Source organism: Echinops telfairi, unplaced genomic scaffold, assembly GCF_000313985.2.
Source record: "Echinops telfairi isolate 266 unplaced genomic scaffold, ASM31398v2 ScPeMD7_7400;HRSCAF=8409, whole genome shotgun sequence".
Classification (NCBI taxonomy): Eukaryota; Metazoa; Chordata; class Mammalia; order Afrosoricida; family Tenrecidae; genus Echinops; species Echinops telfairi.
The window spans coordinates 51,289,757-51,306,784 of record NW_022111300.1 but is presented as its reverse complement, the minus strand read 5'-3'; the positions used below and the strand labels follow the sequence as shown (position 1 = coordinate 51,306,784).

The 17,028-nt window shown below is 43.2% G+C and overlaps 1 protein-coding gene across 1 annotated transcript in view; it reads right to left on the bottom strand.

The window, feature by feature from the left end:
• CDH7 (cadherin 7) overlaps positions 1-17,028 on the bottom strand; it is a 148,503-nt gene that overhangs the window by 76,269 nt on the left and 55,206 nt on the right. The window contains exon 2 of the mRNA XM_045296073.1: positions 5,140-5,434. Coding sequence (XP_045152008.1) covers positions 5,140-5,434 — 295 coding nt within the window. The remainder of the gene's footprint in view (positions 1-5,139; positions 5,435-17,028) is intronic.

The following is a 17,028-nucleotide window of genomic DNA, read 5'->3' as shown; positions in this document are numbered from 1 at the left end:
AGACCACTCGGGCGCTGTTACCATAGGTAGGATCATCAGCATCCGTTGCTGTTACTTGTACCACGGAGGTCCCTGTGTACCAATCCACAAGCCAATAAGTTTACCACTTCCAGATCCTGCACAGTGCAAGAACTTAAGAAACACTGCAAATTCCATATTCAAATTTTGTACTATTTCGATTGATCATGTTTGAGAGAGCACAAAAGGTGTGTATCAAACTGTACCATCGGCCAGTTGATTCTGACATATAGAGAGCCTACAGAGAGAGTAGAGCTGAGGTTGGATTTCCATTGCTGCCCATGTTTAAGGGAGCAGCGAACCTTACTGGTCTTCCCTAGAACAGCTGGCAGGTTGGAACTGCAGAAATGTGTATCTTTCTAAGACTTGCATAAGCAGACAATGTCTATTTCAAAAAGTTCATGCAAAACAAACCAACCGGTATCTTTTAATTCCACTTTCCTTCAAACTTCTTAAAGCCCTTTTATATATTTTATTAAAAATTTAAAAACCAGGCAGGTGATGCACTTCCAACGTGGATAAACTTGAGTTGAAAGGGACTGGGATTTTAGGAGCCAGGGGTGAGTAGCATGTGCGCATTGGTGGCAGCACTGGGAAGTCCCCACTCCTCCAGGAGGCAGCAGGACAAGTCAGGGTGTCCCGGGACTAACACCACAGAGAGAAGCTCTTCTCAGTGAGTAGTGACAAGGGCCCTGCACACCGAATGGGTGTTTGACTAACCCGTTTAACGTGATATTATTCGAGGGTGACTCCAACTCCATATGAGTGGCTTTATTTTATTTTAGTTCTATTGATCGAGTTACCAAAAAACCCCTAGAAAATGAAAACTGAAATGAAATTCCACAATGTAGGGGAAGAAGGGAGGTGTTTTTCTATGATTCGTGTTACAAACCAATGGTGTGGACTGATTGTAATGCATCTTCACTCCTTAATCCTGGAAAGTATACATCTGATTTATTATTGTGTCTCTATTGGGGGAATAATCATCAACATTTTAGAAAAACTGACGCCTGCTTGTGTTCACCTCTTTAAACACTTTCTATTGAATCATTGATGTTCAGTAGGATGAGGATGACATAAGCTAGTTCACCAGAGACTCTTTCTCTAGATTTTCCTTTGAGGTCCTGATTATTTCTCCTAATAGTTTTCTGAAAATAAGGTACTTTGGATCTAACATCTCTTTGGGATATATTTTCACAGGGATGTGACATTCTAAGCACCCACTTCATAAGTCACAGGGACCCACATTTGCTACCAATCTATTCTTTTCCATACACTGACTTCCCTTACCATTTTATTTAAAATTGGTTGCAAATGAGGATATTATAGGTATAGCAGCATTATTTTTTATTTTATATTATTATTTTAATTGCATGCACTTAAATGATTAAGCCCCTTCTATGTCTGCTGTGATGTTGGTGTCAAGTGACTTCATATTGAAAGTGATTTTAAAATTACATTTTGATTATTTAAAAAGCTGAGCAAATGTGACACGGATGTTCTGTACGTTCTCTATAACACAACCTCCATGCAACAATCCTTATGCTGCTGATATGCTTAAGGAACGATTTACAACTGGAATGTAACCATCTATATAGATGTATATATGTATAAGAGTGCATGTGTGTGTATATACATTATATATATATCTAATAAAATCATCAAAACTGATTCTGCTGGATAGAACTTGATACTTGGTCAGTAGTCTTCCCCAAAGGCACATCCTGAATTTGTTCTGGGGGCAAGTATCTCTTACATTTTCCCTGACAAAAACTTCTTCCCTGGCTTGGGAATGTTGCTGGGTGTCTTCTCCCTCTCATGGATTATTTGTATTGTTGCCTTTATACTCATGTATCTTCTCCTGTCCACCTTAGTAAGATTTGTTTTTCATTGTGTTCTGTGGGTTCTCCAAGCTGTGAAGCACAGGAGGAGTACATGTACCATGATAATAACTGATACGAGGCATTACAGGGAATGTAAGGGCGGGGGAGGGGAGTTTGGGAGTCAATAATGAAAGTGGGAGGAGCGAGGGAGCACTGAGCTATGATTGCATAGCTCACTCTGGGGAATAATCAGCCATGGGGGGAGGGAATGCCCCATGATGGATGTGGTAGTGATTGTACAATTCCCCTAGATATGTTTGGATGATTGGAATATTCAATTCTATGACATGTAAATTATGTGCCAATAAAATGGTTGTTAAGTAAAAACAACAACCTGAACTTCAGTCATCTTGGTTTCTGTATATAGATAAAATAGAATTTTTTTCTGAAAGGTTCACTAATCTTAAATAGATAAAGAGGTTCAAGAAGTTAGTGGTGGTGAGTGGGTGGGAGAGATTTAAAGACAACGGCATTTTTTCTTGAACTTTTGGATGCTGCTTGTCTATGTTTTTAAGTAAGTTTAAAATATCCACGTTTCCCAATATTTAATTTTTTTGGTAAAGAATAAATTGTCCCGGTACAAATGTGTGTGCATTTTACATTTTATAATTATGAGTCTTGAGTCTGGAATATCGGAAATGTGTACTGAATGTACCATATTATTAGTACTGTCAAATAAGTGTTGGATTATCAGAGGTTGGATTATCAGAGGTAAGTGTTGGATTATCAAGTAATTGTTGGATTATCAAGTAAATGTTTGATTATCAGAGGTCAAGAAATTATCAAGTAAGTGTTGGATTATAAAGAGGCCAAGAAAACAGGTTCAAGCCCAACAGCCAGTCCTTGGGAGAAAGACCAGGCTATCTGCTATGGTTAAAATGTATAGCCTTAGAAATCCCCTATAGGGATTCTATGAATAATAATTGACAGGTTAATAGTGGATTTGGTTTTAGGCTTATGATAATTATTTGGTTAAAATTGAACATTTTGATAAACTAGAGCTAAATATAATCCCATATAGCATATTTTATGTAGCACTCATTGTTCTAATTTATACCTTGGTTATTAACCCGATGTTCTGAATTATGTCAAGGAACCCCTGAAGACATTTGAAAATGTTCTTAATACGTTTGAAAGCCAATTGAACTACAATAATACACATGGAAACATCATAATCATCATACTGCTTAATATCCAAATGGTACTGTTAAAATAAAAAGTACAGGGCATTATACAGTTTCTCAAAATGCTCACCTTGATTCTGTCTGCATAGCTACCTTCTACTCCTATTCAAAATCGAAGAAGATTTGCTCACAAAGAGGAAAATTGCCACAATTATGAAAGATTTAGTGAATTTGTATTCGTATGAATTGCTCCAATAAACCTCAACAATGTCTATGTTTTTCTGTACGTATATTTTGAAGGAAACTGTGCCTGCTCCTCTCAAATCTCAGAAACCTTATGTTGCAGCTCCTGTTATTCTTGTTAAGCCACAAGAGCGGGCAGGTGCTGTAGGCTTGGCTGGTGCTGAGTTAAGTTCAACAATGTCGTTGGTCAAAGTAGCAATGCTCACATATGTGCTAATGACATTGAGATTCTGCTAGGTTGGTTCAGAAAGTCTCCCGCCCACAGGAATGGAGTCTTCTGGTTCATTTTCAGTTTGTGGTTATTCAGCAGATGCAGCCCCAGAATCTGTTCTACTGGATAGTAACAGTTTCACTAAATCCCAACACCCTACCAGGCACTCAAAGAGGCTTAGTGGCACAGTGTCTGCTCAGCTGCTAATGCAAAGGCCATCGGTTCAAACCCTTCCAGGTCTCTACAGGCAAAAAGATGTGCTAATCTGCTTCCTGATAGATTAAACCACTAGAAATCCTATGGCAAAGTTCTACTCAACATAATGGAGTCTTTGTAAACTGGCTCAATGGCAAAGGGGTTGGCAGTGTTTGTTTGTTTTAAAGGATACACATAACACCCATCTTTGCAACCCAACTGCCCCCACTTCAGTAGTTGTGCTGCATTAATGTCCGACTGAATGAAATACTTGTTATTGAAAAAAAATAAATCAAATTGGTTCTAAAAGTTTCCTGAGTTACCATGAAACTTCAATTATTATTTTAAGTAATCTCCCTTGAACACTAAATCCAACTGGTCTGGGCTACAATTCTACTTTTCTACGTTTATTTCTTTCTTTTTAAAAAAATCATGTTTATATTACATATTGCCTGGCAAATATTCCAAAGCTATCATAATAAAAATTTTAAGGCAGAAATTTTTATTTGTTTTAAATAAAGTATTTACTAAATATGCTTTAAGTGGCTTTTTTTCTTTTCTTTTTTCCAATCAAGGAACAATGTCAAAGACTGCTGAGTAAAATAGTCATTTTTATTTTATATACCTTAAATTGGTTGTCAGTGTAGCATGGTTATGAATTCACCACAATTTTTCATGCAGTAGGTGTTCAAGGAAATTATAATGAGATTAATGGTGGCATGTAAATGGATATTTGCTGGCACAAACATTCTTACAGCAACCACACAGACAAACCTATTCCCAAGTTCACCTGCATAGCCACTATCCATCTTCACAACACAAATATCTTGTCTATAGAGTGAACCGTACCTTGATTTGAGCTGAATAAAAAAGCCTACGTTAATCACAGGTCAGTCAGTATCTGGGGGATTTTGGGTTTAACTTCATGGATTGAAATAAATTCATTGTTTTCCATATAAAGTACAACCCAAAGCCACCGTCATTGAGTTGATCCTGATTCACAACAACCCTCTATAGAAAGTTTCTGAGACTATAAATCTTTACAGGAACACACACTTTCATTTTTTCTTCCAAAGAGTGGCTAATGCGTGTAAACCACTCACCTTGTATGTAGAAGTGCAATGCCTAACTCCCAGTGGGCCTCAAAATATTCATGGAATAACAGAATTAAAAGATAATGGAAGTAGTCCTATAATCTGGAAAGGAAACGGAAGACCATAGTATGTTTTTGAAGATGGTGAGAGACCGCTCTCCTCGGAAAATCCCAAATTCTCCATGTCAAACAAGGCAAGAGGCTGCAGTCACAGCTTTAGGAACAGGGGATTAAGACCTGGCAAAGATCCCCCTTGGTGAGAACTCGCTACACTTGATATTTCTCTCAGCATGGAGGAGGATTTCAATTTAGGAACAACTGCCTGGGATCAGACCCCAGCCTGCAGACCGTCCCAGCATGCTCTACACTTACCCACAGGGGACATCTCGGGCACCCCTGCAGTGTACGGCCCATCCAGGAATTTGGGTTCGTTGTCGTTGATGTCCTGGATCTTGATGACAAACTCCGACTCGGGCTCCACTGGCTTGCTGGTGAGCCGGTCCAGCGCTTGCGCGCGCAGCGTATAGTAGGCCTGCTCCTCGCGGTCCAGCCTCTTGGTGGCATGGATATCCCCAGTGTTCTCATCAATAATGAAAATGGAACTCGCCCCTTCACCGGACAAGATGTATTTGATGGACCCGTCTCCTTTATCAACATCCGAGTGCAGCTGGTGAAAAATACACGCGACATGAGATTAATTTATAAGAGAAATGCCGTTATGGAAATAGGCAAAAATAATTGCTATGTCAGGCAGCAGGACACGAGATGTGATTGTTCTTGGGAAGATAAGCTGAGTGCTTATTACACAGAGAGGGAAGGACATTAGAATGTGTCAGTTTCTACTGTGCGCAAGACAATTTCACTACTTCCTGTAAACAGCCTCATTTCTAAGGGTGTTTGTTTAATATCCTCAAAAGTTAGAATCTTACGGTATTCTTATTTTTGACGTGGGCTTTCCTTGGGAACGCTCTCGCCATCGTCTCTTGTGCAGAACAGACCTGGAAGAAGCACGCATCATTGGTGGGCTGACTGAGGCCAAGCTAGGGGACTGGGTGTGGAACATCTGTAAATTCAGATCTAATGTATCATTGGGTATGCTCAGCAGGCTGCACGTTCTGGAAGGGCACGCTGGCCTCCCATCTCACCCCACTCCCACTCGTGGGCCAGTTCCTTGATTAGCAAGTATGGAGGGATGTCAGAGCACTAAATCAGCCTCTGAAGATTGCTCAGTATTTTACAATTTTTGGCTGCAAAAATTATTCGGTTATGTGAAGAAGGAATTTTAAATCACTGTGTGCCTGAGACTTCAGCGAAAACCTTTCCTGAAATACCAAGACCTGCATTTGATTTGCATGAACAAGCTGCGTCTGCTGCAGCAGGGGCAGCACCTACTGATTTGCATTTCCTGTCTGGACTGGTCCCTGTTGGTGTCAGAACACCTTGTTGAACAGAGGAACCTGAGGAAACTAAGAAATAATTACACATTTTCCTGAACTCCGTGACCTGAGAAGTACACTACTCACTCTGTCATTTCCAAGGTATTTCACTCCTTACAACTCACACCGGGCAGGGTTTGACGAACACAGCACGGAGGTTGAAGCCCAATGTACCAACAGCAGAGCTTTCCACTGACTGCTCTACAGCCCTGTGCCTCCTTTAAACAACAAAGTGCTAAAAAATATGGAAATCAAACAAGGCTGTTTTGGAAATGGTGAGCCCACCACCTCTGAGCCTTCAGTGGATGGCTGTTTTGCACCTTTAGCTTCTCCCAGGGATCCTTCCATGGCACGCTGAGAGGTGAGTTTATGCTCTGCGAAACAGAACATAGAACGACCTACTCACCATAATGCTTTGGTTTCCATAATTTATGAGTCAGACACAAACTGAACCACACTTGCATCTGTAGGATGAGTTACAGCTGAGATGGGCTCAGTGTGAGGGGCCATTGTGGGGTCACTGGGGCACTTGACTACCTGGTACCTGGGGAAAATATCTGCTAGAAATAGTGTGAATAACCTAATTTTCTTTTCTTTTCTTTTTTTTAATTTTCTTAACTCATCTCTGGATTCAGATGACATATCTGCTGTTGTTGTTTCATGTCATCGGGTCTGTTTTTGATTCAGTGGCCTTCGGAGGACTCACGACAATGGCCCCCAAGAGAGATCTAGGCTGTAGTCATTACAGGAGCAGGTGGTCTGGTCTGTCCTGGGCACAGCACCTTGGGGATGCGGACTGCTATTATTAACCACTGGTTACCTCCAAAGGTCCTTAGACATAGATCTCTCTTTCTCATTCAAGAAGGGAAGAAACTAAAAATCATTATAAAAATCTAAAGTCAAATCCACGGCTGCCAAGTTGCCTTGGACTTTCAGTAAAACAGAGTAGAATTTCTTCATAAGGTTTCCAAGACTGTAAATCTTTACACAAGTCGACTGCCAATCATTCTCTCTCAGAGTGGCTAATGGGTTCAAACCACTAACCAAAGTGCTTTGCCCTCTGTGTCACTAGGGTTCCTTGATAATTCTGAGAGTGTGCATTCTTGAGAGCATCCTATGGACCAGGCTACTGCATATTATCTCTGTCCACATTCTCTAGCTCCCATAGGGCCCTTATGCACACAAGAAGCAGATTAGGCCTGGTTCCCATGCCTGAGAGCCCGCCAGCCTGCCGGCAGCTCTCCAGACAGGGCTGGGACATTGGAGGGCAGGCTGTTGTGGTGGCCCTTCTCCACTCCCTGCCCATGGTCCTGTGATTGGAGGGGGCCTGTTGTCCTATGAGGCAGCAATTAAATGTTCTTGAATCCTATGAGGTACCTGCACTTGAATCCTCTGGGGGACTCAGAGTGTAGGGGCATTGGTCTGCATCACGCTGTTGTGAGGACCTGCTCTTAAACATGTGCCCAAACTCCCGAAAAACTGAACAACACCAGGGGTGTGGACCCTGAAGAAAACTACTAACTTTCCTTAATGATCGGTAATGGTTCAGCAATTGCATCAAATGCCCCACACTAATGCCAGCCGTTAGAGACGGAAATGGCATACAGGGTGGGGGCTCTGGCTAAGAACTCTTGGCACTCTGGGCTCCATTTTCCTGTCCACCTCAGAGTGCTGCTTTCAAACACAGAGTGTACAAATTAAAAAATAGTAACAAGAAAGTACTAGACATTCGAATCACCGCATGCATATATGAAGTTCAACTGAAGCACACACATATATTAAGACCTCAGAGAGGGTAGAGTACATGAAACCAGCCCCCACCTGACTACACCCCAAATGACCGGGAGCTCAGTGCTTCCTGGGAGGTTTCCTCCCGGCACGTGATGATTTCCCTGCTTAGACTCTGATACACTCAACCCCACAGAACAAGAGCTGAGAGCAGGGACAAGTGCAGATCATAGATAGACCTAAGCTGTCTTTTAGCGACCACTCCTCCCATTCTTTTCCACACCCACTTCTCCCCGACATTCTCCTCCCCATTCCCCACCATTCTTGTGCTCAAAGAGCTGGCCCTTCCTGATGGACTAATGTCTACATGTCTCTGCTAACAGAGTGGCAACCAACTCACAGTCATCAGGCTGAGTCTGACTCACAGTGACCCTGTAGAACAGGGGAAAACTTCCCCTGTGCGTTTCCAAGACTGTTTAACCCTTTACAAGATGAAAACGCCTCATCGAACTTCTGACCTTTGATGCCATCAGCCTAACCCACTATACCACCACAGCTCCTCAACTGGGTCAAGGGGGGATCAAGAAAGATCCTGATGACCAGAAAATTAATACAGGTAGCCTTCAGTCATGTCTTTAACCAAGGGGTTGCTACTTCTCACAATCACAATCAGGACTCCTCCTTACAGAGACAGCGTTCATGATTCATTTCAGGAAGTCCCGTCCCCAGATTCTTATCTTCATAAAATGGTGACACCATGTCTCTGTGAAGTTCCAGTTATCTGAGAGGGGATCAATGCTTTTTCAGTACATGAAACCCCACCCCCCGTCAGTCTCCCCAGAATCCTGCCATTGAGTCGAAATCTGAATCAAAATGTGCACTTCCACTTGAGCTCTGAGACTTTATCTTACATTATAGTGCTGCTCATTGCTTTCCATTACTGAGGTCAATGGTGAAGAGTTCATATTGCTGGTTTCTTCTGCAAACATTCAGGGATCAAGTTCCTTCCGTTCTTATACACACACACACATTCATTCTCAGGCATACTGAACCCTCATATCCTCCTCATCACTAACAATTTCCTCCCAGCTGGGACCATCACTAAGCTTGTAATCACGGCCAAAATTCACAAGCAGAAAATTGCTTTGCGTCTAAGCTCGGTGTCCTTGCAAGGTTAGTGTAAGCATCTGCAGTTAAAAGTGGATGACCAGCTTTGAACTGCTAAGATGGATTCATGTTATCAGACGAAGGCAGACATTTAATCTGTGAGACTATGCTCACGACAATCCTCTTCAGAAATGGAGTGAGACCCATACTCCCAGGGCCACTCGGCTCGTCCCTGGGTTCAGCTGGGGGGAGAGAGGTTGCAAGTGTGGAGCTACGGAGTAATACTACCAATACATAGGCGCACGCACACACTACACACACACACACACACACACACACACCACATACATTTTCTGAATAACAAGAGAAAGATCCTAAATATGGGGCAATGTTCAGCTCTTCATAGAAAACAACTTATGACCATGTCAAACAACACCACTCTATGGTCTTGCAATATAATAAATAAATGATGCCTGAAAAGAAAGCATCCAAAGCAAGTCTTTATGCTCTATTTTGACAGAGAAGAACTCCAAAAGTTAGGCTGATTTCACTTGCAAAGAGTCCAAAAAACCAAAAACAAAGCAATAATAACAACAAAATAATTGAATTCATTAATCACCAGAGAGCCCTCTGCTTTACTGCCTAGGTTCCTAAATAGTTTCCAAAGTATTTGTCACGACCATGGTCCAAGGGGACATCTAGACCAATTGGAAAAACACTTCATAAAGATAATGTTCTACATCCTAATTCAATAAGGAGTGTCTGGGTTATTGCAAGGTTGCAAGTGGCCATCTAAGAAGCAACTACTATTGGGCTCCCTGCCTGGAGTAGAGGAGACTACAGAAGATTGAAGACTCAGGAAAGCAATTAGACTAATTGCTGACTAATAACTATTTGCAAGTGTAATAAGCATAATGTTTGGAGTTCTTCTCTGCCCCAATCAAATAAAATACTAACCTGAGACCTGAAGAGCTAGATGGTGCCCATTATTGTCCACACTGACTAAAACTCTAATAGAAGCTGCCCTGTTAGAACAGGTAAAAAATGCAGAACAATGATCTAATTTTTTTTTTTATTTGTAAAGACCAGATCTGAAAGAGAATCGAGGGACTCCATAATTATCGTCACCTACGTCAGCCTACTAACTTGACCTGAGGCGCATCTAGAGTCAGCCTTTTAGATGAGTAACAGAAGTGCCTATAAAATGAACACTAACCCCATGAAGAAGATGCTCCTTAGAACACTCGACTCGCCGCCATCAAAAGGGCAGGGTTTTCCCAGACCAACGAAGACAAGATGAGGACGGAAAGGGAAACTAGAGGATGGACAGTGGGACCGCTGCTGAGTGCCCAGTCCTTGTAAGAGCTGCAGCCAGCATCAGGGAACAGGGTGTGGAAGAGATTTGCTGGAAAACTAAGACATGGACATTTTCCCCAAAAAACACAACTTTAAAAAAGTATTAGTCATGATTGCAATGTAAATATTTATTCTAGTTGTTTTTTGTTTCTTTTTTTAAATAAATGAGACCCGCAGAGCCCTTGTTATTCTAGCTGAGGACAAGGCAAAAAACAAGCAGGCTCAGAGGCACAGTCCTTCTGTGAGTCCTGTGGGTCACTGCATCCGCAGCACTGGCTAGAGCGACAACTCCGAAAACATCAGCTGAGTCTGACTCAGTCACCATCTGCCCAGATCAGGGATGCAAAGCCTGCTTTATATGCATCCCGCAGTATCACAGGGTCCTCCGCAAAGCTACAGGGCTCCTTCCTCTTCAGGATGGACAGCCCTCTGAACTGTCTCTCCTCTATCCAAGCCTCGTTCCCCATCACACCACCTTTCCTGCGGGCTAGTGCACAGCTCCCTGATCACTCTCCACTTTCAGTAACTCCCAGTGGTCAAGCTGCCACAACGCTGCTGTTGTGAGGGGACACCCGCTCCTTCACAGGTCTTTAGGGTTGTGACTTTGGGAAGGCAGTTGAGAGGTCTTCTTTTCAGGGCACCTATGGGTGAGTTTGAAATGTTAACCTTTTATCTAGCCTTCCCACAGCTGCTGTACAACTTGTCAGAAACCATTTCCCTGAACTACACCTAGTATCACACCTTGTGCCAGGGGGCCCTTCAAAAAGTGTGCGGACCAGTGGCATCAAAATGATCATGGATTTTTCCCCCCACAAATATTTGGAAGCTCTCGCAAGGTCCATGGGTTTAACCCAAGCTCTAGGTGTGGGCCCGAGCCTGGTTGTGAGGGGACTCCTCAGGGTGTTTTCAGCTCCTCTAATGGTGCCCTCTGCTCCCCACCACCATTGTGAGGCTGCCAACACCTGCCCTGACTCCCTGAAGCCTGACCGGTCCTTGTGTTGCCCCCACAGCAGGCTATTTAGAGTTCTACAACAGAAAGCATTTAACGTTGCTCGATATAAACACTACTTTGTGGTTTTCATACCTGACTCCTCTTCGGATTTAGACACTGATTAGGCTCAGCCTGCCAGAAAACTTATCATCACTCTTCATTTTCTCCAACAATAATTCACTGTATTAAAGACAATACATTTATAAACCACTTGGTACATTTACCCCCATTGTTATTGAGTCAATTTTGACTCACAGGGAGCCTATAGAACAGAAGTCAACTGCCCACATGAGTTCCTGAGCCTGTGAACTTTTATGGGAGCAGAAAGTGTCAGCCTTCTCCCTTGGAGAGGTTGGTGGTTTTGAACTGCTGACCTCATTGTTCGCAGCTCAACAGCTAACCCATTAAGTCACTAGGGCTCCTCAGCTGGTAAAACAGAAAGACAAACAAATTCGAACTCACTGCCCTGGAGTTGATTCTGACTCCTAGTGACCCAATGGGACAGAGTAGAACTGCGCCCGTGGCTTTCTGAGACTGTCAATCTTTACAGGAGTAGAACACCTCATTCTTCTCCCTGGGAGGGATTGGGGTATTCAGATGGCTGACCCTGAACGTGGCAGCCTGATCTGTAGCCCCTGAGGACCTGGAGTTCTGCACGTGGTGAAACGGTGTTCTTTGTTCTATCCCAGATTGAGTTCTTTTGGTAGATAAAACCCAAACTCAGCAAACCAACACAAGGCTCCTGCAGCTTTGTTTTGTCTCCACGTCCACGGAGCACAGGTTCAAGACAGCCTCCTTTTGTTGGGCCTTCCTTTACTGCACTTCACGGAAGCTGAGCTTTTGTATTCACCTGCACTGAAGGCTTGGGGCAAACCTGCCTGCATCCAGCAACTCTTCCTGGTGGCACTATTTTCCCAAGAGCCTGGACTCACTTCATGCCTCCGTTTCACACTTTGATCCTTCTCTCACCATTTCTAACTTCCCCCTGGCACGTTGACTAGCTAGCTCCACAGACATAAGTTGTATAAGCACTGGGAAACCTTAGGAGATGTGTGGCTCACTTGGTTGGCATGTGTGCTTTGTAGCTGTGGTCTGGAACTAATAACCCCACAATCTCTCTCAGGTGAGGGCTGAGCCTCCCCTTGCTCTGTGCTCCAGGTAAGACCTGCACCTTTGCCATGAGCTAGCCATTTGCTCAGCGGTGCTCTCCAGAGCCAAGCTTTCTGAGCGGCTGAAACGCTCTTACACTTCTGTTTCCCCAGCTCTTCCTCTGCAGCTGCTTGCGTATGTGTGCACACATTCTCTCTCTCTCTCTCTCTCTCTCACACACACACACAAACACACACGCGCGTGCATGCACGCAAAGTTTCTCAAGTGAGTTCAAGAAAGAAATTTCCCTAGAGATGGCAGTATCTCTAGGTCTTTGCTTAATTCAATTTTTATTCATCACTCTCTTGTTATTAAGAAAGACCATTGAAACCCAAGTGAAACAAAGATCCATGAAGCCCAGTTATTCGGGTGTCCTGTCTAATTAACTAGCTGGGCAGATAAGATATACCCAGTCTGGCCATTTCCCTACAAGTGCTTTGTGGTAATTCCATAACCTGGTGTCAATTTGAGGATTAAGAATGACGGGGTAGAGTTTATCCTAGCAATCAGCTCATAGCCAATGAGGCCTCTGTATGGGCAGGGCCTTCTCCTGAGGATTCTGGGAACTCCAGTAGTTCCTCTTTGGAGGCGGGAGACTCTCTTCTGTATGCTCACTCCCTAAGAGACATCCTTGTGGAGAAGACACATGGAGAGAGGCTGATGGAGACAGAGCTGAGCCACGTGGAGACCCCTGCCACCCCTGAGATGCTCACACCGCCACTAGATCCACAAGACCTTCCACCCACTGGCCTGTGATCTTCCTGCATTGGACATCATTTCATGTGCTTCGTGAATCTGAAGAGGACTTTATAGATTTGTATCAGACATATAGCTGAATATAGGACTTATGAACTTGATCTGGACTGGGCTGGGATGTTTTCTCAATATTTAATTGCTCTTGTATATAAACCTCTTTCTTTTTAAAATTTGTATTATTATTGTTAATCATTTTATTGGGAGCTCATACAACTCTTATCACAATCCATACAGCCATCCATTGTGTCAAGCACATTTGTACATTTGTTGTCATCATCATTCTCAAGATATTTGCTTTCTACCTGAGCCCTTGGTATTAGCTCCTAATTTTCCCTTCCCCCCCTCCCTTCCTTGAGAGCTAAACCTCCTTCTTATATACATATGTCTGTGAATTTGTTTCTCTAGTCTACCAGACTAACACATGCTTAAAGGATAGTCTGAGCAGACACAAAACTCCTCCGCAAACAGAGACCAGGGTGGGATAGCATAAGGTCAATATAATGCATAGTGATCCACTTCTCTTCCCTCCATGGGCTTCTGCAACTCTCGTTGCCAGCTGAGGTTCATGATCCTACCTGCACCACCATCACCTCCTCCTGTGTTAAACCGGGATGGTCATGCCCCAGGTGGTTGTCACAGAAACTGGTGACACGTATTCAAGGTGCAGCAGCAGCTAGTGATTTGTGCAGACACCAAACCTAACTGAGCTCACTGTCATTGTGTTGATTCAGATAGTAAAATATGAGGGACTGGATTTCAAAAACGTTTTTTTGCCTTTCAAAACATGCTGAACTTCATGTCATGCACAGATGAACAAAAAAACAAATGAAACTGAACAAAAAAAAACAAAACAAATGAAGATCCAAATAGAGACATTAAATGAACTATTGGAGAAAAGAGCAATGTTTACTATTAAAGCTAGGATACAAATATGGGTTAAAATTGTTTTAAAGCTAGATATTTGATGAGGCTAGAGAGACTTAAAATTTCTACAATCGAGCATCCTTTGTACTATTTAGTTAGCAATGGGAAATATATTATTGTATGAACAAATCCTTATTTGGCTAATACATGTATATATTATACACTGGAATAACAATGTCACAGTAAAAATAGGCATGTGATTCTATGAGTGGCAAGTTAAGCAACTGAAGATGGGCTTATAGTGATTATTATCAAAATAACAATAAATAGCTAAGGTGAATTTTCCGCCATCAGTTCACTTGTCCGGATTCTGATTTCCGGGCCGGGGTGTTCCGACGCCTGCAGCTGACTTTCCCTAAGCTCTCCCTAGGTGAAGAGCACAGGCTAAGAGGACGGACTTAGACAACAACTGAAGAAGGTGCGAGTGCTTGAGTGTCCCCAGTACATACATGTTTCCTTTGCTCATTATGTCTTTAATAGATATTTTCCACATGTCACTGTACACCTTGTAACTATCCAGCTTTTGAAGAAATATTACAGATGAAAACAAGTGCATGAGTCATTTCTTTCTGGTTGAAGTGTTCCTAATTTGTAATTGTCATTGTGGTCCTGGGTAATGGAACACAATTTGCTCTGATGCACTGCTGATGAAGATGCATGGTTTGGGGCATACAGATATTAATTATTATACATAGATAAGTAAAGGAAAAAGATGCAATAGAGGAAGTAGTAAGGGAAGATTAAAATTGCTCCCCCAAATCTCTCTCCCAGCTCCTCTCTCTTTAGCCACCAGTAAGTCCAAAGACAGGAGAGTCTTCCTGGACCGTTCTCATTCTCAGGTCATGCAAAATGCAGTGCAAAAGAACACTCACTGGGGTCTGATTAAGTTCACTTACTTAGTGGCAGAAAGAAAGGGCTGTGAGGTCACTGTCAAGGGAACCACAAGGTGGGACTTTGAATCCCACTGGACGCCTGCTTCTGCAGCCCATTCATCAACAGTGGATGTCCTGGGCACCTGGCCTGGAAGGCGGACTGTTGACCAGAGGATAAAATTAAGTGCATTTGGAAGCACCTTTACAAAATGAGACAGTCGATCCATGTAAGCTTAAACTTAGAGGCGGCCTGGTAGAGCTGTGGGTTAGGCATTAGGCTGCTAAACACAAGGCCAAGCTCACTGGTGGCTCCAGGAGAGAGAGAGAGAGAGCAGGCTATCTACTAGATGAAAATCTAAGGTGCCAGAATCCCTGGTTAGAGGCACCATGAGTTGGGATCAGCGGAATGAGAGAAAAACCCTGCTGTCTGCTCCATAAAGTTCCGCTACCTTGGAAAGGTCAAGGGTCGCACCCCCCTCTAGAAGCCTAACTGTTCACCTCACCTCTTTAAAAATCGGGATTGGCAGAGGAGGGATCTCTCTCTGGTGGTCTAATGGTTACACGCTAGACTACTAACCACAAGGTCAGTCATTTGAAACCACCAGTCCCTCTGCAGGAGAAAGATGGAGCTTTCTACTCTAGTAAAGAGTTACACTCTCAGAAACCCACTGGGGCTCTTCTGCCCTGTCCTGTAGGCTTGCTATGAGTCGGAATGAAGTGCACCCCACGGCTGTGAGTTTTAATGAGTTTTTAGTATGGTGGAGCAGAACGTGTGTTTTAACAAGAGGCGAGTAGCATGAGCCAGAACACAGCCCCGTGGGGTCTGCACAGTGTGTGTCTGGCCAGGAGCGAAAGTGAGGCCACAGGCTTAGCTATTTATATAGAGGTTTTATAGTCATTATTATAGTCATTGAAGATTCTTGGTGGTTCAACAGGATAGATGTTGGGCTGTGAACTGAAAGGTCAGTAGTTCAAAACCACCAGACACTACAAGGGATACAGATGGAGTTGTCCACTCTTACAATTATTTATAACCTCAAAAACCCTATATAATGTCACTGTGAGTTAGAGCTTACTTGAGATCAGTGGGTGGGACATAGCAATTTTTAATTAATTATAACAACTTTTATAGGAATTTCCCAGAGGAGTTTTCTATCTGTTGAACCTAATAATAACAATTAAAAATAATGAATTATGGAGATGGAAAATAATTTCACAAGTACCATGGCCTACTATGAGAATACACAAGTATGTCCTGGAAGAAGTAAAACCAGAATGCGTCTTAGAGGAAAGGATGGCTAGATTTCATTTCCTGTACTTTGGACATGGTATCGGGGGAGACCAGTCCCTGGACAATGACATCATTCTTGGTAAAGTAGATGGGGGCGTGTGGGGGGGCAGGAGAGAGGAGAAGAAAGGCCAAGATGGAGAGGTTCAGTGCCTGCATCAATTGTCTTAAACATAAGAACAATTGTGTGGATAGCACAAGACTGGACAGTGTTTCTTGCTGTTGTACACAGGGTCACTGTGACACCAAAGGGACGGGCTGACACCTGACAACAACAACAAAACCCCTGTAACTCTATCTTACAACAGTATCAGGAGACTTCCATCAGATCGAACATGTTAGGAAGAAAAGTATACACAAGCAAATCGCCACCCACCCCTTCCCCGCCCCTCCCCCCAGACTGCAAACCTCTGTGCCAAGGCACTCCGGCTGCATGGTGGCCTTTTCAGATGCCTCGAGGAAACCAGGAGGCCAGCATTACTTCCCTGTCCTGGCCTTAGGGAAGACTGAAACACACTCACCACCACTGAGGCTAAAAGCGTCACGGCCATGTTGCCCCAGCATGTATGGATGCTTTGTTCACAGCACTGGGTAAGGGCATTTCCATACAAGTCGAAAAGGGAACATAACAGAAAATGTCTGCAGCATACTTTC